Source organism: Pteropus vampyrus, unplaced genomic scaffold, assembly GCF_000151845.1.
Source record: "Pteropus vampyrus isolate Shadow unplaced genomic scaffold, Pvam_2.0 Scaffold80, whole genome shotgun sequence".
Classification (NCBI taxonomy): domain Eukaryota; kingdom Metazoa; phylum Chordata; class Mammalia; order Chiroptera; family Pteropodidae; genus Pteropus; species Pteropus vampyrus.
The window spans coordinates 2,503,670-2,528,983 of NW_011888861.1; the positions used below are offsets into that span (position 1 = coordinate 2,503,670).

A 25,314-nucleotide genomic window follows, 5' to 3' on the forward strand; every position below is an offset into this window, starting at 1 on the left:
CTCTGTGGAACACCTGGAGAACTCATTTGTCCAAAAGGAACACCCAAAAGGACTATTCTTATCACATACATCAACCTCACGGATGAGTGATGCTACTGCTGACCAAGCTTAGGATCGAATGAGACTCAGATGGAACAATCAGAACACCATTCTCCCCATACCTCCTAAAGGGACATCTTGGAGCTGAGTCTTATCCTTCCTCCACTCAGAGACAACATCCAAGAGAGCATTAAAATGAAAATCCATGCGCTTGTCAATAGTGGGGTCAGTAATTCTTCCACCTTCCTGAATTAAGTCACATCTTTCTCCAAATTTATGCATGCTGATGCCAAGCTTCAAAATAATAAGAATAAGAAGGTGAAAATTTTCCCTGGAAAAAATATGTACAGGTTCTATGCTGAAATTAGACACAGCTCTCATGGAGAAAATGGTCTAGTACCTTCCAAAAATAAAGCTAGCTATGCTTAACAGAAAATGGCAGCAAAGGCAGGCAGTGAAAAAATAGCATGAAATCTGAGACCTTATTTTATGAGACTGTGAAGATGACAGCAACAGCTTCTATACCATGCACTCTATAGCCTCTCAGCCCACATTTATTAATGCCGCAGGTGCTGTAGCTGTGCACTGCCTCTCCTGCCCTGACATTCTATTTCCTCTGTGGACTCTCATGAAAATGAGCACACCAACACACAAACACTCACAGAAGTTGAAATAGAATTTACTGTCAATGCATATTTCAGAAAAAAACTTGGGGCCTACCAGGTCTGCAAAGACACTTACGCAGGATTGCCCAATAAAAGACAGAGCACCCAGTTAAATTTGACTCTCAGATAAATGAGTAAATTTTTCTTAACTCTAAGTATATCCCAAATATAGCACGCAAAACATCTCATGTAATATCTGGGTCATACTTATACTAAAAAATTACTTGCTGTCTATCCGAAAGTCAAAGGCATTCTGTATCTCTAATTGCTTCATATGGCAACTCTAAAACTATGAACTAGTCGAGTGGCCTGCAAATAACACAAATATAGTTAAAGATCTTAGAAAAAGAAAAAAATATTATAAGAATTCTAGTTCCACTTTCTTAGAAAAGAAGAACTGTAATTGTCCTCACTTTGCAAAGAAGATGAGGAGGCAAGAGATCATTCTAGGATTGTTAAATATTATCTAGAGGCACATTAATAGTACACAGAAGCAAAATGAGACAATTTTTTCTTCATCTACAATACAAATCTTAAAGAAACCCACTTGTTCACACATAAGCGCTATTGGGTTGTTAACACAGCCATTGACAATCTGGGCACCTCTTCCCACCGTGAGGCCTTTAAAAGACCGATCATCCCACACTCGGCCTCCAATTCTGTCTTTGGCTTCCAGGACAGTCACCTAAAAAGACAGACAATCAGGGAAGCTATGTAGGAAAGAACAGTCATATCAAATGCAGTACTATAATTGTAGAATGACACAGTTAAAGAAGTTCAACATTTGGTTAATGTATTTATTGTATTACTAGAGAAACGACTTTGAAGAGGGCAATGTGGACAGAAGCCAAAGTAGATGTTAAACAGCCCAGATTCTAACAAGAAGTAAATGAATGGTCTGCTGGTAAAATCCTCAACCTCATAATGATGAAATTTGATGAACTAGCACATAAAATGCACTCTGATAGCTTCTACTAAATAGTGTTCCATAAATTAAAAAACACTATCAAAAACTAGGTTAAAGAGATTTTTGTCCTATGAAATATCTAAATATGTAGCAAATTCCTTTAACGTTGCAAATAGGCCTTAACTTCCCTAAGATAGAACTATCAGTTAAAAAAAAAAAAATCTCATGTCCTATATATAGGACCTCGTGGGCTTGGCCTAAGCAGGTTGGTCCCACCCTGAGGCTATTTTCTCCTCCAAACTTCGAATGCATTTGCCAGCCCTGTGACTCAAAGTGCTATGCTTCCCTGGGCTGCAGTAACTGAAAACTTGAGTCCTATTCAGTGTAGGGCCAGTCATTTCCTCTCTGGGTCCCTATAAGCACTCCTTCGAATTGCTCAAGGAGGTTCCCTGCGTGGGCCATCTCTCAGGTTACTCAGAGGAACCGATTCCCTAACCATCAGTGGTCTCCATAGGCTCCCTTTCATCACCTGGTGAAAGAAAGGGAAGAGTAACAAGGGCCCTCTGAATAGTCTTCTTTGGACCTAAATTTCTCATTTTCTCCAACTAAAAAGGCTACAACCTGTGGTTCTGCCCTCCTTCTCTGACTCCAGATTAACACAGAACCACCCGTCTCTAGTTTCCTGTTAGTGTTGAGAGGAAGGCTGAACCTTAAGGATAAGCCCCTAGACTCTGGATATTAGCAGCTTCCCCTATAACATAACCTGTGGGTTTCCCAAGTGAAAAACAAACAAGAAACCGTGGCCCCAAAACCCAAAACCCAACACTGAAATAAACGATTAAAACACCTCATAGCTTAATACCACTAGGAAAATATTTGCAAATGCAAACATACTTCCTGTAAATCCAACTGAGATTCTTCTGCTTTGTCAGCAACATAATGTAATTAAAGAAAGGCCCTCCATTCAATCAAGAGGAAAACCTCCCTAAGTCATAGCTACTGAAAACTTTTCTCATCTCTGAAACACCTCCAAGCAGAGAAGATATTGGGAAAATGTTAAAAAAGAACTCTTCTTTTAGCCAGGTAGAGGAGAGTAAAAAGACTAATTGAATTCTACCAAATTAATTTTCACATTTGGTTTAACTGAAAACCGAAGTCTTTGCAAAGTGTTTTTAAAAAGGAGAAATGTGTCAGACTTAGGAAGTCACAGAAATCTAAGGGATGGTTAATTTGAATGAATCTAACAGAAATAAGATACTGAATCACACAAATGGTTTTTCGTAATAGTCTCTAGTGCGCTAATTTTGAACAACTGCAATAAGGCAAGATAGCAGATATATAGAAAAAATATCCTACCTTGGGGAAGCAGGCTACCTCAAATATGTACAGTTTAAGTCATGTAATTCTGTCTCAGCCATGGATTAACTAATTCGATCTTGCTTCCAAGAGCAAAGATTTTTGTTTCCAGGGTAAGATTCAAAGAGTGTCTTTGATTTGCATAAGAAAATTTAACTGGGTGTTTCAGAAACTTAAAAAAAAAAAACAAAAAACAGTGAATTTCCAAGCTGCTGTTTTCTCAAACTATTGCAGAAACAAAGGAGATTTCCCAATGACCCCTCTCTATTATGTCAATAACAACCTGTCAAGAATTTCTGCTTTAGTTCCAACTTAAAATCTTTTCTGAATTGCACATTAGAGTCTAAAACTCTTTCTAAAGCTATGGGCATTTCTGTGTTCCTCTACCTTCCTTTTATTAACCCAATTTCAAATTCTGCATCTTTTCTAGGATCAACTGTAAAGATATAAAGATACCAAATATATAGCATTCTTCGCTAAAATCAGGAACTGTTTTCTAAGACTTAGAAAATTTGGACCAGAGGAGCAGTTAATCATCTGTTTTCGCCTCCAAGTGCCAAAAAATCTTACCTTAATTCCAAAGTTATGTAGTTGCCTAGCAGCTGCTAATCCTGCTGGACCAGCCCCGATAATGATGACTGATTTCTTTAAAAAAAAAAAAAAAAAAAAGAAAAAATCTAATTAGAGCAACGAAAACAAAGTTCTGTTTCAGTTGTTCTGGAAGGCACTAACTACGAAGCAAAGTTAGTTCATCGGCATTTCTTTGATATCCCTGAAAAAGTTATTTTCCTAAAGAATATGGTAGTACTTTTCTTAAGTAATCCCTTCCTCTTTTCTACTGTCCAAGGAAACAGTGCTTCATAGTCTCCTTTCCAGGGAAACACATTCTAAAAAGCTTTGCTTTATAACTTTTATGGTGATAACGCGACATTTACTAGTGTTATAAACAACGGTATACCAGCCTTTATCACGACTAGTGGCGGTATTATCGCTGGAGCGTTACCTACGTTGTGGTAATCTTTAGGAAGAAGATGCTGGTCAGCGCCGACACTGAGAACACCCGTGTTGATGAGACCTTTTCTCGTCATAAAATAAAGGATCCTTTCCACTTCCTGAACACATCGAATGCGCACAAGGCCCCGCACAATGATGTGAGGAATACACTTACGAGGAGTAAGAGCTTCCTGTGTTTGGAAATAAAACCAAACTGTTAAAACAAACAAATAGAAAGTAACTCTTGGTTCCTCAAAAAGTTAAACAGAGAATTACCATATAACCCAGCAATTCCGCTTCTAGGTACAAACCCAAAGGAATTGAAAACAATCGTTTAAACAAAATGTTCACAGCAGCATTATTCAAATAGCCAAAAGGTGGAAATTATCCAATGTTCATCAATGGATAAATGGATAAACATAATGTAGTCTACTCACATATGTAATATTATTCAGCCATAAAAAGTAATGAAGTACTGATCAATGCTACAACATGGATTAACCTTGAAAACGTTATACTAAGTGAAGAAGCTCATTACAGAAGGCCTCACATTATATGATCTCATTTATTTGAAATGCTCAAAATGGGCAAATCTATAAAGACGGAAAGAAGATTAGTGGCTGCTCAGGGGGGAAGGGAGGAATGGGGAGTTACTGCTCAATGGGTGTAGAGTTTCCCCTGGGGTAATGAAAAATTTCTAGAAACAGTGGTGATAGCTAAACAACACTGTATATGTACTAAATGCCCCTGAACTGTACATTTTAGAATAGTTAAAATGGTAAATTTTGTGTTGTATTTTATCATAATAAAAAGAAACTCTCAGGGTCATTCAAATCCATCACTTATCATTAAGATTATACTAGGATCAAAAGGAGGTTCGCCTGGTAAAGGGAAACAAGAAGAAAGGGACAAAAGGCAGATACAGCGACTTGTATCTTACAAGTTTCTCCTTGCTGAGAATGACCGCCACAGGGAGTGTGGGAGCAGACAACAACACAAATATATTCCTGACTCAATAAACCACAGAACAAAGGCCACTGCAGAAACCCAGGCTGTTCTGTATACTGGTAGCAGGAAAAGCTGGATTCTCATTAATAGTAAGAGACAGGGGGACCGATTTAGGAACTTGAATAAAAAAAAAAAAGACAACACTGCCTTTCTCTGCTCAGTCCAGCTTTGGCAAGGCCTTGGTCTATTTCAAAGATTCAAGAGTAATACGGCGTTGGCCTGTCATGAAGTTAGAATAGGCATGGGAAGTATAAGGAGGTCTACTTGTCAACAACTCCCAGAGCTCCACCAGAACCCATTCAAACACAGGAAGATGAATATATACCCAAAGTATTCCAGAAATAACACATACAATATTCAATATTGATTTGCATTGCTCCAGAAAATAAAAAAGTTTGTTATTTATGAAATTAAAAAAAATCATTTCAAAGTCTTTGATTCTTTTAAAGCAAACATCTGTGTTTCTCTATTAGAGTATTTAATATATACAATACACACTCTCTTATTAAAATTTAAAATGGATCTAGACTGACAAGTTCAGGATTTTTTTTTCTGTAAGATTCTTCCCCTGTATAAGTCAAATTTCAAAGTCAAATAGAAAAAAATGTGAAGAAAAAAATGAATCTAAGGCTGTTTCTGAAAAGTGTTATCTTTACAACTTATTTACAGGAAATTCTGACCACAATTTTGTTCGGTTCAGCAAATGTTTACTAAGCACCTAACTTAGCCTGTTGGGGAGAAAATGAATAATTAATTCTACCTTGCCCAGCCTACTCACCTGGGTATAACTCATATACATGACATTAACAGTCGTCATTTAATTAGGTATTCTCATACTGGAGTCTAATCCAGTGAAACATTTTTCTTTCATCAAGATTACTTTGGCAGCCTTGTTCTGCATTCAGCAGTCACTCAAATAACTGCAGATAATTTAATAAACCGAAAAAACACTAGGATCAGGAAAGGCTTTGTTAAAAAAAAAAAAAAGGCTCGTATTCCCACCCCCAATTTATCTTCTCCTCTTTCAAGGAGGGTGCTGTGTGAGGCCCCTAACATTTACTCAGTCTGAACAGGGAGCAAAGCCCTGGTTGTTTGAGGGTAAGGAGGTAAATAAGAATCTTGCCCTCAAGAAGTTTATAATCCAGTCTTCAGTGTTTTACTTTTTCCTCCTGGTGTTGCCAATGGAACTCTTTGAACCAAACTTTGCACCTTATACTCACTCAGTAGAGACTCAAGAATTCTGATGACAAATGGTCTAAAGTGGTAGTTCTCAGGAAGGAGACACTTTGGCCCCATTTGGCAATAGCTGGAGACATTTTTGTCTGTCACAAGTGGAGGGTGCTACTGGCATCTAGTGGGTAGAGGCCAGGTATGCCGCTAAACATCATACGATGCACAGGACATCCTCCACCACGACAAAGAACACCCACCCACAGTGTCGATAGTGCCTAGGTGGAGAAAACCTGCACGAAAGGTTCCATCCCAGGTAAAGCGGCTCTTCTCTTTGAACAGAAGTCTCTGTCCATGTGCTACTGACAGACATGCCCTCCCCTTACCTTGCAGTTAGTGTACCACAGTGCCAGAATGAGGTTCCTCAAAGCCAGGTACATGGTGGGGTCTCGGGAATACTCTGGGAACTCATAGAGCTCATCCAGCTCCATCACATCTGGCCTCACGCACAGGGCTTTGCCACACTCGTTGGGCTGGTAGAAAGGCTGGAAGTACCGGTTCATGTCTGGAACTGACAGAAGCACAAATGGGCAAATCCTACAAGCTGTAACTTCCCAATCTAAGCAGAAGCAAACCAAAAAGGACAGCCTCGACAAATGCCAGTCTGCCCTACACAAGTATTTCTGCTTTCTCCATCCAGTTAGGCAAAACATGCATGAACTAAACAAATATTTCTTCCATTCTTTCTTCACAAATTTAATTTCCATGATACGGAAATTTTTTTTAAAGTTGAAATTGTGTTAAAAAAACACATACCATAAAATCTACCATCTTAACCATGTTTAAGTGCACAGTTCAGTAATGTTAAATATATTCACATCATTGTACAACAGAGCTCCAGAACTTTGATGTCTTGCAAGACTGAAACTCTGTACCTACCGAACACCAACTTCCCATGGAAATCTATTTAAAAGGTAACTTCCATTGGAATTTTTCTGATTATAAAATCAATAGGTTCGGAGAAGTAAATAACAATCACTAACTTCTAATAATGCTTGAGTGGGAGTTTACAGTCTATCAATGTTGTTTCTATGAACAGATAATATTAATAGACAGCTTTTTTATAAAGCAGAAATGCTATAAAAATGCTATTTTCTAACCTGCTTTTTAAAATGTATGACATCATGAACATTTTCCCATGTTACTAAATAGGACTTCGAAGGACATATATTTTCTTATTTATGATTTAACCATTCCCCTACTGCTGGGCATTTAAACTTCATCTAATTATTTACTATTATAAGCAATGCCACACAAATTTATTTGCACATAAGTCTTTGGACTTACTTTTGAGAATTTACTTTGATAATTCAGTTAGGATAAACTCCTAAGGTTAAAGGGTATCTATTTTAAGGTTTTCGAATCATGCTGCTAAATTATCCTTCACAAATGTACACGCCCACTAATGGTGTTTGAGTGGTTTCATTCCACCTTCACTAACAATGGGATTTTTCACTTCAGCTTTGATTTTTTACCTCAGCTATGTTTTTAGAGGGCTTAGTGTTATTAGATAAAAACCTTGAGTGAGATACAGCCACAAGGTCAAAATCTATTTGCGCCATTAAAAATTAAGTTTGTTATTATGCAGGCAGGAGATCTAATATTCTTGCTTGCACACCAAGAATTCTCATGTAGTATTTTTAAGATCCCTTTAAAATAAACGGTCAACAGCATGCCTGCTCTGAACTGAAGTTTTGAATTTTTTTAAAGAGCGGATCATTTTCCTGAGACTATCAAAGGTGTAATTAGGAACAGAAAGACTCATAGAGAAAAAAGAAGGGCTGCTCACATAGTCACAACTTTCTTCCGGTATGCTACAGCATGTATCATCATCAGCTTATACAGTTATCCAACTTTATAAATACTCATTAAATTCCATAGATATGATTCCTGGACAAGTGTCTTTCCAAATTACTGAGGAAAAAATTAACTGCACAATATACGCAAATGATATGGCTGATCCACAGCATAACCAAATCCATGAAATAATGAGGTGCTTTATATCACATGTTGCACGCATTTAGAAAGTCTTTTCCATTTGGCTCTCCCAAATGTTTCCAGGAAATGAACAAGGGAAAAGAGGAAACAGGGGGTACCAAGACCAGCTCTTACCCAGCACAGACGGGACCGCACTGGAGTGTTCCAGCTTCCCGGGACTGGTGTCACTGGCTGCACGGTTTGTGCTGGTGCAGGAGGGGCTCATGCCAACACAGTCAGGGTAGTAGGCAGAGAGCAGGGGTGCTGCCACACTGTCTTTCAGCAAAGGAGGTAGAATGAGCATGGAGTACCACCAGTGGTTGGAAACTTCCGACACTCTCTGAAATGGACAGAGCAAGACAAAGAGGGACAATGACAGACAAGAAATGTACATGCAGATTCAGCCAAGCGCAGATGATTTTCTTCAAGGCATTCATCCTTAATCCTTCTACTTTGCCTTCCCTCACTCGACAATCCTACACCAGAGTTCTGCACAGATTTAGAAACAAAAGTGTCTGGCGATATCTGGAGAGCATGTTTCCTAAGCAGAGAGAGTTCTTTCAGATATATAGCAATAGCCGCTCCCTATCCCCCAATCCCTCCTCCAAAAACCCACCGAATCCAGGTCTTAAAGCTGCTTCTATCTACTACATCGACATGTTTAAGTGTGACATGATGAACTTCCTTCTGTTCAGTAATCATTTATCATCCACCCCCTTTTTTACTTAGGACCTGAAGATAACTGAAATTGCAAAACTGGGCAGAAAAAGAGTTCTAACTAGTAGGCACGCATTACATTAATGCTTTTTGCCACAGGCTACTAAAAAACTTTCAGAGGAAAAAGTATACTACAACCACCAAAATAAGATGCTAAATGTGAAAGTGGACCAAAAAAGCTATTTTTGGTCCTAACATATATGATCATATTCCAGAGTTGACTGAACATATGGAGTCATTGGATTAAAACATCCCCATGATGACTAACAACTGCAATAAAAATAAAATTTGGTTTAAAAAGCAACACTGCGACAAATCCTATGTTAGATAGCCTTTTCTAAACGTGATCTAGAACGTATGCTCCAAGAAGTCTAAGAATCTGATACAGGAGAACCTTGAGCTCAGGGTCCCTTTGATGTTAGTTATCCAGACTCCCAGCAAATGCCACTTGCCATCAAGCTGGGGTTTGTGAACTCGAGGTCTACAGGGTGAACTCCCTGCAAACTCATTTTATTTGCCCTGCAGATTTCAGAGTCCAAATTTGGGACAAGCATTTTTCAGATTACTACAAGCCCCATCACCCCCTATAAATTACTTGCAGCTGCTTCACACATTCATTTTACTTGTCTGGCCCAAAAGCATTTCAGTGTGTAATCTTTTGTTCTCAAGGCTTGTTTTAGGTTTGGCTACCCTTGACCAGCTTGTGCTGTACCAAAACGAAGGGAAGCTTCAGTTCCTTCCTCAAACCACCAGTACCACCTCTATGGACACCTTATCTGAGCTCAGCCCCAAGGAGAGAGTAAACTGGTGTTCAGATCCTGACACTCCAAATGGACCACACAGAGGGCAGAATGTAGGTGCCTTGAGAACTCAAGCTCTTCCATTCCCTTCTACTTCCTGGCTCTTGCAGCTATGTTGGTAAACTGAGTCAGAACTTAGACGAGATCTTGCCATCTTATTACCTCTTCCCAGTTTTTCCTTTCCCCTAGAAACCCACCTGAGGGTGCTCCAACCAGCCTGTGTACTAGAATGAGAAAAACTCAAACTGACTAATAAACTAGCACTTGATCTTGCTATTCCAAGTGTGGTCTCTCAACACACTCACCATTACTGGAAACCTGGCTATAAATTTGTCCATATGCCTCAAAAATCCCCCTCTCACCTTGAATACACATACCACTGAAGAAATTGTACTTGATGTAGTGAGTCTATTATTACAGTTAATGAAATACCAACCCCCAAATTCACGTCCACGCAGAACCTCAGAATGTGACTTTTTTTGGAAACAAGGTCTTTGCAGATGTCATTAGTTACACTGGAGTAGAGTGAGCCCTAAATTCGCTATGGGTAGTGTTCTTATGAGAGAAGGAGAGACACAGAGCCAGAGGAGACACATAGGAAGAGGGTCATGTGATAACGGAGGCAGAGATTGGAGTGATACATCTATAAGCCAAGGGATGCCAAGGATTGCTGGCAACATCAGAAGCTGGAAGAGGCAGGAAAGATCTTCCCCTAGATCCTTTGAGGGGGTGGGGCACAGCCTGCTAATGGCTTAATTTTGGACTTATAGCCTCTGGAATGATAAGACAATAATCTTCTGTTGTTTTAAGCTACCCAGTTTGTGATAATTTATTAGGAAACTAATACAGGCAAAGTTCAGAAGCTGCTTTAAAAGTGAACCTAGAATCCACAGAAATAGAAAAGGGGTGAGGTAGGTGACATGGCTCTAAACCTGCTCCTGAGTCTCTCTTACATGAATGCAAAAATAAATAACTGGCAGATGAACATGCGGGGACTCTTCCAAACTTTTTAAAGTTCTTATATCCCAAGAATATGACTTCTGTTCTAAAGTTCAAATTCTTCTACATGCAAAACGGTCTGAACATTAGGGGACAGATTCATAGAGTATTTTAACAGTATGTGAAGTTGTTTTTTCTTTCCTTGTATTATCTCGTCCTGTCTACCTTAAATCCAGAGATTGTTTGGGCCACTGCTTTACTAAGGAAATGTTTGAGGGTACAAATAATTATTAAAAATATATGTATGTGTGTCTCATATAAATTTAAAGTAGACTTGCTAGATGTCTCCATTTGCCTAAAAATCAGTCACAGTCTCTGAGTTCCAGATATCTAGAAAAACTGCAAGTTAATAATCTTAAATCACTAAAATGCAGAATAAGTGAGAATCTCAAAATTTTAGGAACTCAGAATTTTCAAAAGCCATTTTTCTGAAACAGCCATTGGATTTGGTTATATAGTCCATGGAGTTTGCCAGCTCAGGTAGCAAAGTTTCACAAGACAAATGAAACGTGACGAGGATTTGCCGGCTGGAAATACTACTTTCCCTTCCATAGTAGGGACAGGTCAAAGCAGTCACACCAAAGTCAAAATACACAAGAACAATCTCGCAGCTTAATCTGGGCCTCAATTATGGGCTTCTTGTTCTTTTCTTAAAAGGATTCAAGTGGAGATAAGGTCATAAAGTTACCCATGAAAAACAAGTATAACCAATCTGTCCTTACAGTAAGGCAAGATAGCAGTTTCTTCCTTTTTATTTCCTTTTTATGTAAAAGCAATACAACTTTACTTTTCTTCTAAGTTGAAAATACCACTGTTGCTCGCATTTTCACATTGTTATCATGTTAGCATAAAAAGCCTCTGATTGGCAACCAAAGAGATAGAAACTCACAAAGCTGTTAGTCATTTACGTAGAGTACTTATCCTTTAAGGTACAAAGAAATTCAATCCAGAACATGCAGAAATACTCACTAGATCCTCTGGGAGGGAACAATGATCTGAGGTCTCGGGCTGCAAAGGAAAGCCAAGTGTTAAGTTTATTTATACTGGCAAAGAAAAAAGTGTGATAAAACACTGTATGACTGAGCATGAGGGGAAGGGTGCTCTCTCACAAGAATGTCCTGGGTGGAAATCTAAAGAAATGACGACTCTGGAGAGCAATCTGACAAAATACGAAAATTTAAATGCACTGTAACTTGGCACAACTTTATATGACTTAAGACACACATACCGTTTGTCCAGCAATTCTAACCATTTTTTATATTTTCTAGAGAGACCCCGTACATGTGCACCAACAGAAGTTTTAGAAAATGTTCAAAGGAGAATTATTTTTAATAGAAAAAAGCAAAACACAACCCAGAGGTCCACCGAGAGTAGAATGGATAAATAAACTATTTTATTCAAATCAGGGCCCACTCGGCCCTGATTGTGGCAATGAGAACGAACTATGACCATATACTACAATGCGGATGAACCTCACAGACATAACGGTGACAGAATGCAGCCAGATTCAAAAGAAAACACACTGTATGATTCCATTTACGCAAAGTTCCAAAGGAAGCAAACATCCGTAGTGTTTTAAGTCAGAATAGTAAGTGGGGGAGTAAGGGATGGAGACTGAGTGAAAGGGGGTACCAGGGGTTTTCTGAGGGGCTGGTATGTGTTCGATTTATCAGGAGCTGGATAAACAAGGACTTTGAAAATTCAGAATTGTGTTTGAAAGTTATAAATCAATTAAAAAGTTGCCTAAAGAAACGGAGGACTGGCATACCATATGGCCTAGCAAACCTGACGCTTGGAATACGTCCTAGAGCAACTCCTGCATGTGTGCACTGGGAGAGGCATGCATACGAGAAACAACCCTCATGTCCATAAGCAGAATAGATACATTGTGGTAGATTCGCACGATGCAATACTACACAGCAGGGAAATCATACAATGCAATATTACACAGCAGGGAAAATTAATGGACCAGAGTTTTAGGCAACAACACAAATTCATGTGAAAAACCTCCATGTTGAGGGAAAGGAGCAAGCTGCATAAGAATACAAACAATGTGATATAATTTATAACCAGTACAAGAACTATGCGAAACTTCACATGTTGTTCAGGGTTTGGAAAATGTGTATTAACTCTGTAACAAAAGGCAGAGGAATAAGTACAAAATTTGAAATACTGTTTATCTTTTGCAGGGGAGGGAAGATAAGCTACTGAGGGGCATGCAAGGGATGACAAAGGCACTGGCAATTCCTGTTTCTAAAACTGGGTGCTGGGTACTGTTTGCTTTCTTTATTCCTTACACACAAATTATAAATTCTCTTTTGTGTCTAAGAATTACTTCATATTAAAACAATTGTATATTCTCTTTGATGTAGAAATTTCATTTCTAGGAATTGATCCTATACATATACTGAAAAATGGCATAGATATAAAGCTATCACTGCAGCACTGTCCTTAATGGTAAACATTTAAAAGTCACCTAAATGCTCTCAGTTGCACTAAATTCATCAAGATACATCCATTCAGTGGACTATTTATTATATCGTTTTTAAAGAGAAAGAGATCATTAGGTCCTGAGATGGAATCATCTTTAAGATATATTAATGACAAAAGCAAGCTCCAAAACAGTGTGAATATTTTGAGACCATTCTTTTCAATGTCGTTTTCAAATAAACCTTTTCAGACTTTGTCCTTGACAGAATACCAAGCTGAAAACTAAAGGGACTCTGGATCGATAAACACCATTTAAATAAATATTTCAAGAGTTCAGGCTATAGATAGTAATCAACTGAGACTGCAGCCGCAGCGTCTCAAAGAAATTCTTGGCCCAGGTGGGGAAGAGATGTAAAACATGATACAGTACTGAGAAGCTGGAATTTAAGAAGACCATGAAGCCTTCAACTTTAAGGCAGTTGAGAGGGGAGAAATGCAATTGTTTTCAAAAGCTTAAGGAATCTGACACCTCTGAGTCCTCTGGGGGAGGGGAAAAAGCTCAAGATGTTAAAATACATCCAACCATGTGATGAATCAAAATAAACAACTTGGGATAGAAGGAACTGTGGTAAGAGAAACTGTGGGGAGCAGTAAACTCATGTAAATAAATAGAAGTGTGAGCAACAGAGGAACTATGTTTACAGAAAATAAATGACACGACATTTACTCCAACAGAGTAAATTAAACTAAAAAACAAAATGACAAAACTAACAAAAATTGGGAGAGAGGAAAAGGGAAGATGGGCTGAAGTAATTTACTGTAATTTACTTTTTCCACTTTCACAGCAAGGTGTCAATACCTAAAGTTGAAACATGCAATTAAAAAACAATGATTCCAACCTCTTAACATCTTCATCATGTTTTCTTAATCTTTTAGGGAGTTTTTAGAAATTACTCTTTCTAGAGACATAAAAATAATTAATCTATGTTCAGCAATTTATTTCACGTTGGCTTCTTTTTCTGATTTAAATTTTTGTTGTATTAAACCAGCATGTATAGTACCATGTCTTAATATGAAGTTATTTACATACCAGGCCTTCTCCGTATATATATATATGCAAGAATACTCTTAAGTGGATCTCATTTACTGATAGTTACTTCATGATGACAACTGCATGAACTCTTTTCTGCTATCATCTTTGTTCTTTTCTATCTTGCTTAAATTTTTCAGTGATGAATACATATCATTTGGCTAAAAATGAACTCATGCTAAAGAAAACCTTAAGACTTTTCAAAAACTACTTAAATTGAAAAAACTGAAAAGGACAACTACCACCCAAAGACAAATCAAGTTAAATAAAAAAAAGACAAGGAAAATTTGAACAATTAGTAGAGATACCTCCACTGTCAGCAGGTAAGAGAGATTATGAATAACTCCAAATGATAGTTAAACCAAAGCTAGTCGAAGCACAGTAAAAAAATGATTCTAATATAAACTTTTTATGTAAAATCACACCTAATATTTAGTAACATAACAATATGCAAGTCATCCAAAATATTTTTTAATTATTTAGAATGACTGTTTAGAAACTTTGCAGAAATACATTGAGTGAAAAGGCCCAATATTTTCAAATGCTCTTGGCTGAACTTGACTTTATATTATAATTAAATGCCACCGAGTCTACTTTTAACTTGAGAAATAATCTGGGGTACAAGTGCTAGTCAAGTTCAGTGTAGTCATGACAAGTTTCGGCTAGCTGGACACGCTCCCCTTTGCCACACAAACTCATGTACCTTCACTACTCAAAACCTAGTTCCTATCAGCAGACCCACTCAGCCTGGAAAATAAATTAAGCACACCCCCGCTCACCCCCCACCCCACCTCCCCCACCCCCGCCCCAGTGTCAGCCCTACCCATTATTTTTTCCTCTGTCCTTCAGAGGGGACTTCTACTCTGAAGATTGAGCTCGAGAATCAATTCAGGGCTAAAATCAAAGGTTTTAGAACAAGACTTGTTAATTCCAAGACCCTGGTTTCTTGGAATTAGATCTGTGCTTTCTACCCTTCACTCTCGAATTACTGACATCAAAAATAAAAGAATTACTGACATCAAAAATAAAACAAGGATATCACCATAGATCTCACCAACATTAAAAGAATAAGGCAACACAGCAAACAACTTTAACAAATTTGACAATTAGATGAAACAAATTTCTTGAAAAACACAGCTTTCTAAAACTGGTAGAATAAACCAACTGAATAGCCATGTATCTGTTAAAGAAGTTGAATTTGTACTTACAAAACTTCTCACACACACACAAAAAAAACCAGCCCAAATGACTTCACTAGTGAATTGTATCAAATACTAAAGAAGAAATAATATCAACCTTACTCAAACTCTTTAACAAAATAGAGAAGAAAGATATATTTCTGAATTCATTTTATGGAGCCAGCATAACTCAGGGACAGCAGAATCTGATAAGAACATTACAAGAAAATAAAATGACAGTATTCATCATGAACACAGATGTAAAACTCTTTAGCAAAATATTATTAGCAAACTGAATCCAACAATTCATTAAAAAGATAATACATTAAGAACAAGTGAGTTTTTTTTTCTGGAATGCCAAGGTTGTTTCAACATTCCAGAATCAGTGTAATTCGCCACACTAACAAATTAAAGAAGAAAAGCCATATGATCATCATAAAAGATGAAGAAAAAAGAAAAAAATATTTGACAAAACCCAACATCCATTCATAATAAAAAGTTCTCAGCAAACTAGGAATAGAAAAGAATTTCTTCAATCCAATAAAAGGCATCTATGAAAAGCTACAGTCAACACCACACATAATGATAAAATACTGAACATATTTCTGCTATGGTCAGGAACAAGGCAAGGATGTCTGCTCTCCAAATTTTATTCAACACTGTCCTGGTAGTCCCGTCCTGACCAATGTAATAAGACAAGAAAAAGAGCAAAAAGACTCAGTTATTAAAAAAGCAAAACAGTCTTTATTCACAATTGATGTGATTATAGAAAACCCAAAGGAATCTACAAAATGATTCTGAAATTTAATAAATGAACTCAACAAGGAGAGATATACCACACTTATCGGTCAGAACAGGGATTGGGAAATGTTTTCTATAAAGAGCCAGATAGTAATTATTTTAGCTTCTGTGGATCATATAGTCTCTGTCACAAACATTCTGCCACTGCAGCATGAAAGCAGCCACAGATAATACACAATGAATGTATAAAACCTTATTTTAAAACAGGCAGGGGGCCAGATTTGGCCCATAGTTTGCTGACCCCTCGATTAGAAGACAGAAAAATGTAAGGATGTCAATTCTCCTTAACATTATCTATAGATTCAATGCATTACAGGGGCTTTTTTGTAGAAATTTACATGCTGATAATAAAATTCATATGGTAATGTAAATGACCTAGAATAGCCAAAGCAGTCTTGAAAATGAAAAAGTCAGAAGAATTTGCACTACCTGATTTTAAGACAACTTATATAAATACAATAATCAAAACAACAGAGTACTGAATTAAGAATAAACCAAGACATCAATGGAATAGAGTCCAGAAACAGACCAATGTGCATGGCCAACTGGATTTTTGACAGCTGAGCCAAGATAATTCAGTGGAGGAAAAAAGACAGTCTTTTCAGCAAATGGTAGTGAACATTTAAATATTTATAATAAAAAAATGGAATCATGGCTTATACCTTACATCAAAACCAAAAATTAACATGAAATAGATTAGTAAAAGCTAAAACTATAAAGCTCCTCAAAGAGAACACAGAAGACTATCTGTGTAAGCGAAGTAGTCAGTGATTTCTCGTAAAAAGTACAAAAAGTTATAATGGATAAACTAGGCTTCAAAAGTAGAAAATGCTCATCGAAACACTATTCAGAAAATGAAAGGGTAAGACAAAGACTGGGAAAAAAATCTTCAAGATCATATCTCATATCCAGATTACATAGTAAAGATAAAACAAACCCAATTTTTAAAAAAGATTTGAACAGATGTTTCTCTAAAGACAAAGTATGAATGACCAATAAACATATGAAAGGATGCTCGACATCACTAGTCATTAGGGAAATGAAAATTAAAAACACAGTGACATACCAGTACATACCCACTAGAATAGCTAAAATTTTAAAAAAAGAGTAACACCACCAAATGTTGTAACATGATAAAACCGTGAAAAACTATTTAGCAGTTTCTTAAGTATAAATTTACCATATGACCGAGCAATTCCACTCCTATGTATTTACCTTTAAGAAATAAACACGGGTCCACAAAAACACTTGCACAGAATATTCACTAGTTTTATTTATAATAACAAAAAACTGAAAACACCATAAATGCCTTTCAACAGGAGAATGGTTAAACAAATTGTGGTATACCCACATAATGGAATACTACTCAGAAGCAAAAGGTAAAAGCTATTGATCTATGCAACAACATAGATAAATTTCTAAAATAATTTTACTCAGTGAAAGAAACCAAACACAAAAGAGTATATATTGGCTAATTCATTTTTATGAAATTTAAGAGTAAGCAAAACTCTGCTTAGGGCATAGAAATCAGAACTGTGATTGCCTCTGGTGGGAGGGAAGGAAATAAACAGAATTTTTAGAGTAAATAATGTGTATCTTACCTGGGGTATTAATTACATCCAAACTCAGTGAAATTCACTTAAGATCTGTACATATAATTATAGTATGCATGTGTACCTCAATAAAAAAACAAGATGCAATTTTACAGCTATTAAAAATACCACCATTCAATGCAGGTAAAGTAAAATGATCACTCTGCACAATAAATCTTTAAACCTTTAAAAAGTAGTTTAGAAATCTGTATCAAGAGACTTAAAAAACGTGCCTACCAGAAATATGTAATCAAATGCATAAAAAAGTTTTAGTATAATAAATCTCTATGCGTGCTTACCTATTAGGGTGGGAAGGAGGAAATGGTTAAGGAAGACTTTCACTTTTTATCTGTATATTATGTGTGTGTATATATTTGTATATACATATATATATTTGATTTACTTTTTTTAAACCCTGAGATTATATTCATGTCATACTTACGTAAAATTTAAAATGAACAATATAGTTCCTAAAAGTTCATACCTTTTTTCTCATCATTTCACTTAGCAAAATCTTCCAAATATGTTTATAATAATTATGAGTTGCTTTAATAATATCTATATCTTAAATCTCAGGTTTTAAAAAACTTGATCATAAACTTTATGAAACTTTTCATTATTCTTTAAAAAGGGAAATATTTGAACAAAGAAAACATTTTGCCAGCGATGATTGCATATCTCTGTGAATATACCATAAAGCACTGATTGTACATTTTAAAAGGGTGAATTTTCTGGTATGTGAATTACATCTCAAATTTTAAGAAAGTATTTTATTCTTGAGATTACAATGACTCCTAACATTCTTTAATGTACTGAAGGAAAGAAGGACATGTGTAGATTAATGCTTTACCATATTAAAAAAAATTACACATTTTAAACACTAAGTAATTGCCAAATGTCACAAGAGGCACATTATACTAACTATGGCAGATTCTTAATTGCCCAAACATATCCGGTCATTCCTTCCTCCTGGTTTTGTCTGATATTGCAACATGCTCCGTTATAAAATATTTTCTTCCTTTGTATTTACTGTTGTTTAAAGTTACTGCATGATCCTGTTCTAGCCAACAAAATATAAATAGAAATCTATCATTAGAACTTCCAGGAAAGCTCCTATTTTTCCAATAAGGTGGGAGACACTCAGCTGGCACACCCCTCTTGCCCTCTGCCTCTCACATATTTACTGCTTAGAATTTGGACACAATGGTTGATGGTGTAGCAACCATCCTGTAGCTGAACCATCTTTGGCGGAACTAGAAACTATGACCTCCTTGAGCAACACCACCAACCCTGGACAGCCTATTTCCCAACTGCTCAAAGGAGAAAACTAAAATCCTTAATTGGTTAAGCCATTGTAGTCAGAGTTCTGTTATATGTGGACCAATACAACTCTGATACAAAGATCGAAATAAAATAAATGGGAAATATACATCATTACTATTTACTGACAACTAAATTAACCTACCAATTAATTCAAAAGGAAAATCAACAGAGATCATACCTTAGCAGCAGTATTTGGTTTCATACCACAGCGGTAGGTCTTAGCTATCTGTGGAGTAAGCTGGATTTCCTTGGTAAGTTGCCTCCATTTTCTACAATCAGGTTTTGTACACTGGACCTAGATGGAAAGCAACATGTCAAGGTCAATGAGTTGGCTGATCTTGAGCCTGTGTTTCTCTCATCCATCACTCACTCTGGCATCTTCTCCACATAATCTGACCAACCTTTTAGTACTTCTAAGTACTTTTTCTTTCCCCTTTGCATGACTATCAGCCATATAATCCACTTTTACCCCATTAGGGTAATTTCTGACTCAATACTAGCTAAGGCACCACGAAAGTACAAAGGGAATCTGACTACTCTTGTCAGAAAGGTTTTCCAGCTCTAATCTAAGGAAATAATCAGAGGTAAATTTAGTTAGTTACTCAAAGGACATATACACTAAATGAAATGTGTGGTACCCTGGATAGGATTCTGCTAGAGTAAAAAGACACTAATGAAAAAAACTGATGAAATTCAAATGTAGTTATTAGTACTGTACCAATGTTAATTTTTTAGTTTGACAAATAATCACGATGTGCTAGATGATAACATTAGGAAAAACTGATGGGAACTCTCTGTATTATCTTTGTATTTTTTCTGTAAATTTAAAATCATTCCAAAAAACAAGTTTTTTTTTTTAAAAAAGCGTGCAGATACCCATAAGCAAAAGAATAAAGTTGTATCCCTACTTCGCACATATCCAAAAATTAACTCAAGATGGAGCAAACATCTTAATGTAAGAGATAAAATGATAAAACCCTTAGAAGAAAACATAGGAGTCAGTCTTTATGACTTCATAATTGGCAATAGATTCTTAGATATGACACCAAAAGCACAAGCAACAACAAAAAAGTGGATAAATTGAACTTCACCAAAACTGGTAACTTTTGTGCATCAAAAGACACAAAGTAAAAAGACCACTTAAAGAGAAAATATTTGCAAATCATATATCTAATAAAGGTTTAATATCCAAAATACATAAAGAACTCTTATAACCCAACTATAAGACCAAAAAGAAAAAAAAAAATTAAAAAATGAGCAAAGTATTGAACAGATATTTCTTCAAAGACATATAAATGGCCAACAAACACGTGAAAAGACCCATTAGTCATCAGAGAAATGCAAATCAAAACCACAATGAGATACCACTTTGCATCCACTAGAATAGCTAGAGCAAAAAAAAAAAGGAAAACTAGAATTGGTAATGATGTGGAGAAATTTAAACCCTTATACATTGCTGATAGGAATGAAAGATGGTGCAGCAGTTAGCTAAATAAAATAGTTTGCTAGTCTCTCTCAAAAATTAAACATAGAATGTGACCTAACAATTTTATTCCTAGGTATATACTGAAAACAGGTATTCAAATAAATATCTGTACACAAATTTTCAAAACAGCTCAATTTGTAATAATTAAAAGGTGGAGTGACACAACTGTCCATCAACAGATGAATGGCTAAATTAAATGTGGCAAATTCATACAATGGAATATTAGTCGCCCGTTAAGAGGAAAGAAGAATTAATACATGCTGCAACATAGATGAACCTCAAAAACATCGATGAACCTCAAAAATATTACACTAAGTGAAAGAAGCCAGTCATGAAAGGTTACATACTGTATGATTCCTCGATATAGACTTCCAAAATAGGTAAATGCATCAAGACAAAAAGCAGGTTAGTGGTTTCCTGGGACTGAGGGGAGGGAAGTATGAGAGGTGACTGCTTAACAGACACAAGTTTTACTCTGTGAATGACGACAATGCTTTGGAATTAGAGGTAGTGATTGTACTACATTGTAAATGTACTAAATGCCATTGAATTGTATATTTTAAAATAGTTAATTTATATTATGTGAACTTCAACAAAAAATTTTAAGTGTGCAAGAGAAACTTGAATCTTCCTATGATATTAAAAAATGAGCAAATCATTTATTAAATGATGGTATCTTTATCGAATATATGTAATCACTAGAATTTATTTTCAGAGTGGCTAAGTGAAAAAATATAAAATCAAATTAAAAACTAACAGTTACCAAAAATTATATGCAAAGTATAATTTTAAACCTACTTAAGATTTGTATATAAGCATGAAATTGTTTAAATATACACATAAAAATATGAACATAAGATGAGAGATATGTACCAAGCTTAGCATTGACTATCACCAGTTAGTGGTCTTTAGTTTCTTCTTTATATTATCTTGAATTATCTGTTTTCTACAAAAATAAAAAATGTGATTTGGTTTAACAGACATAGAATAATAAATGTAATAAAAGCAAATTTTCCTAAAAATTGGTATTTTCATCCATTCCTCTTGCTTTTAGTTCTACAAATGCTTTACAGAACAATAAAGCATTATCCTTTTTACCCAATAGGGGAGCTGCTGGTCTGCCATGAAAGCTTTGGGACTAGGTTCAGTTTTTCCATTGCTAGTCCATATCTTTTTCCATGTAGTATATTTGTCATATCCATCCTTATGGCTGAAAAAGAAAAAAATACATCAAGCTATAAACTAATCAGGTTTTCAAAACAGGAGGCAGGTTAGCAAATCTTATGTAAAAGACTTTTATAAGGAGGGAAAACTTATTACAGCATCCATAAAACAGACTGTCAGGGATGGTGCATTCCAATCAGTTTAAATAGCTAAAACTGTCTACCCAGTTCCCTACAGGTGCCAACATCTTCCCCCAAACCTTGGCATCTGTCCCCTTATGTACTGTCGGAGAATAGCAAAGCTGCTCCTAGATTTTCCAGAACTTGCAGACTAAAAAGAATAACTATCTCATAGCAGATATTTTTGGAACCCTGAGTGTGCACACACAGAAACATGAACACTAGCAAACATGCAAACTAGCAAACTACAGCATCAAAGTTCTAACACAGTTGCAATAGTGGAATAACTCAGTAAGCCTATGCACTCAGCCTTAACCATCTGACCCCTTCCACTGCCCCCACTCCCACGCTCTCTACCACAAAAACCTCCAACAATTAGCAAACAAACCTTCTGTAGTAATGGTCAAAGCATTCATTACAGAAATGCTCCCCACAGGAGAGGTGATACCATCGGGAGGTATAGCCATTCTTGGCACATCTGAAAATAGCAAAAATATGTACCTTTGTTAATTAGTAACATTTCTTCTTCTCGTTTTTTAAAAAAATATGTATAAAAAACCTATGAGTCTACTTTGCATTATCTCCACTTAAAATCCTAACAACCAGGAGCTAATAACTATGGAAGTAGAATGGATGACTGACAGGTAATAATACATAGTGAGGACACAGGGACTTAGACCAGAGGACTCAACCCAGCTGGTTGCACATCAGAAGGGCCTGGGACTTAGGAGTTTTATCAAGACTACCAGGAGTCACGATAAGGTTTTAAGACATGAAACAAGGAATGTCACTGTGCTTGCTGCAAGCTGCATGTATGTGAAGGAGAGAAGTATGGTCTCTAGTAATAACATCTGGCCCAATACTGAACAGTTAATGAATCTGGCCAGCTGGAATCTGACCCTTGAACAGGCAATCTGGCAAATACAACTTGTCAAACAGCCAATAATGTAGTTAAAGAGTGAAATCTAATGCCACCATGAGCACTAACGCCACCACTCTTTGTGATTAAAAAATGAGATTTGTGTTCCAGTTTTTACTGAATCTTAAGCCTTCATTGAAGAATTTTCTCTGGAAGTAGAAGGTTATGCTTGCATCAGCCCAATAAAAATAGCAGAAGTGCAATTAGCCTCATGGTTTCAGTGAGACCTGTTTATGTCTACTGGAAGAGGAGGTATGTTATACAGGGTAGAAGTCTGGGAAAAGTAAACACCTGCTGGTCTACAGGAAGCCCTACAGTTCTCTCTACTGTGTTCCCATCCCTGACCCTGTCCCATCCTCAATCTCCAGGAGATGTACAGCTCTGGTTGGTGGGATTTGAGGATACTGACCGGCTACTGTGCAGAGCTGATTTGGCTATGTCTACCAGGGGGAGTGTATAGAAGAATGTGCTATGTACAGAATGTACAGGCAATGTCTCTATTATTAGATGACCTGCAGTATCTATATATATCTTTAGGAAAATTATCTTTGAGGATGATGTTCCGACAACACTCTCACAGGCAGGAATGTGAGGCCAAGACATGCTATCTAAACAGACCTTTCAGAAGTACTTGCAAAGCACACAGGGCACGTTGCTGTACAGCCTGCTTTTTCACATTTCCTGTACTTCTTCTCTGACCCACCATCTTCATCCTCATCTGTCATCTCCGTTGCTTTTTTCTTTGCCTGAGGAAGAACCAGCAGAGGTTAAGATTTGACCAGAATAGTCAAGGGCAAATGTGGTGGAAGGTTTACTACTGAAATGAACTCCATGTTAGGAGGAGTTCTAAACTTGAAGATCAACAACATCCTGGAAGCTGACAATATAGCAATTTCCTTGAGACGGTACTATGCAAGTAATTCACTAACTTGCTACAAATATAGAACCAGCACTTTAACGACAAGTCTCTAAGAACTAAAATGCATGTGGGCCTTTTTTAGCAAAAAGCTTTATCAGTCAAAATAAAAGCCACTCTCAACTTAGGAATTTTTTTTTTTTTTTTTTTTACTTAAAGTAGTTATACCCTCACAGTATTGCAGCTTAAAAAAACAAAAACAAAAACAAAAAAAAACTAGAACAATTCTAGAAAAAGAATTACATCATTCAGGAGTTTTCTTTAGGGGAAAAAAAGCCATACGAAAGATGACAACAAGTAACCTATCAACTACAGCAGCCAACCATCTACAAGTTGAAGTCTAAATACCTATGAATGACAGCAAGCCAAGCATCATCTGGCCCCAGCTCACATCCTGGAGGCAACCACACAGCTGCGAATCTCTGAACACCCCATGTTGATTCACACTCTACACCCTTATCTTTGGAGTTCCCTCTGCCAGTATGCTTTTTTCTATATTCTATCACTTTATCACTTTGTACTGTGATTGTCATAGGGTGAATTTCTCAACTAGACTACAAGTTTCTTGAAGACTGAAATTATATCTTTTCTTTTCCAATTCTTCAGTCTCAATCAGACTAATTCTCTGTGCTCAAAACAGATGCACCAAATGAACAAATGAGTAATACCTGCCTACCGGAACTCCTCAAAGGAAGGCTATCTGGAGAATGATCAAAAGACGCTTTTTTCTTTGTTCTCCCCCGTGGGGTTGCCATTGTAACAGAAAATCTGCAAAATAAATAGATAGATAGATAGATAAATGGTTAAATATTAGCATTAGCTAATACTTTCAACACTCCGGAGCAAAGTTCTTAGGCAGTTTTCGTAGGTAATAGTATATGCTCTGCAGTTAGTCTGCCTGAGTGTGAAGCTATTGCTTTCAAGTTACTTAACCTAAGACCTCAATGTTCTTATATATAAAATGGACATAGCAAGAGTCTACCATAGCACTGGTATGAAGATTAAGCAAAATAACCCATTTAAAGCACTAGGCCTGGCATATTATAAGTACTCAAAAAATGTTATCCATTAGTAGTATGTACATTTAAAAATATATATTAAAAAAAAAACCACATGAATGACCAATAAACAAATTACATTACTGTTTGAAAAATTCAATGAGTAAAATCACCTAGTTTTTGTCTTTCTCTCCATCTTACTGTGTCTTCTTAGTAGTTCCTCAATTTTGACCTACTATACTTAAAAAGAAAACTCATTCTCTTTTCTCAGTAAAACCCAACAAATAAATGTCAGGCACACCTTCTAGTCACTACCAAATATAGGAATCTGAGTGACACAGTTAATGCTGGAAAAATTTTGTGATTTCTTAAACTAGACTAATAACAGCATGGTTAAACAAACATTAAGAACCAAAGTCTACAGGGAAAATAATGCATGGGAACCATGAAAGACTGAGTTATCAAATTTTTTAATTAAGTTAGATAAGGAATGAAAATGCTTAGAAGTAAATACTCAAAAATACATGGATTTTACAATTATCACACA

General features: G+C 36.4%; 1 protein-coding gene across 1 annotated transcript in view; it reads right to left on the bottom strand.

Moving 5' to 3' along the window:
• KDM1B (lysine demethylase 1B) overlaps window positions 1-25,314 on the bottom strand; it is a 53,755-nt gene that overhangs the window by 25,423 nt on the left and 3,018 nt on the right. The window contains exons 3-14 of the mRNA XM_011362840.2: window positions 24,438-24,537; window positions 23,472-23,599; window positions 22,323-22,412; window positions 21,690-21,801; window positions 19,284-19,400; window positions 11,661-11,699; window positions 8,311-8,515; window positions 6,525-6,709; window positions 3,975-4,151; window positions 3,538-3,612; window positions 1,252-1,389; window positions 162-333 (exon numbers count right to left, since the gene is read on the bottom strand). Coding sequence (XP_011361142.1) covers window positions 162-333; window positions 1,252-1,389; window positions 3,538-3,612; window positions 3,975-4,151; window positions 6,525-6,709; window positions 8,311-8,515; window positions 11,661-11,699; window positions 19,284-19,400; window positions 21,690-21,801; window positions 22,323-22,412; window positions 23,472-23,599; window positions 24,438-24,524 — 1,525 coding nt within the window. The 5' untranslated portion in view covers window positions 24,525-24,537. The remainder of the gene's footprint in view (window positions 1-161; window positions 334-1,251; window positions 1,390-3,537; window positions 3,613-3,974; window positions 4,152-6,524; window positions 6,710-8,310; window positions 8,516-11,660; window positions 11,700-19,283; window positions 19,401-21,689; window positions 21,802-22,322; window positions 22,413-23,471; window positions 23,600-24,437; window positions 24,538-25,314) is intronic.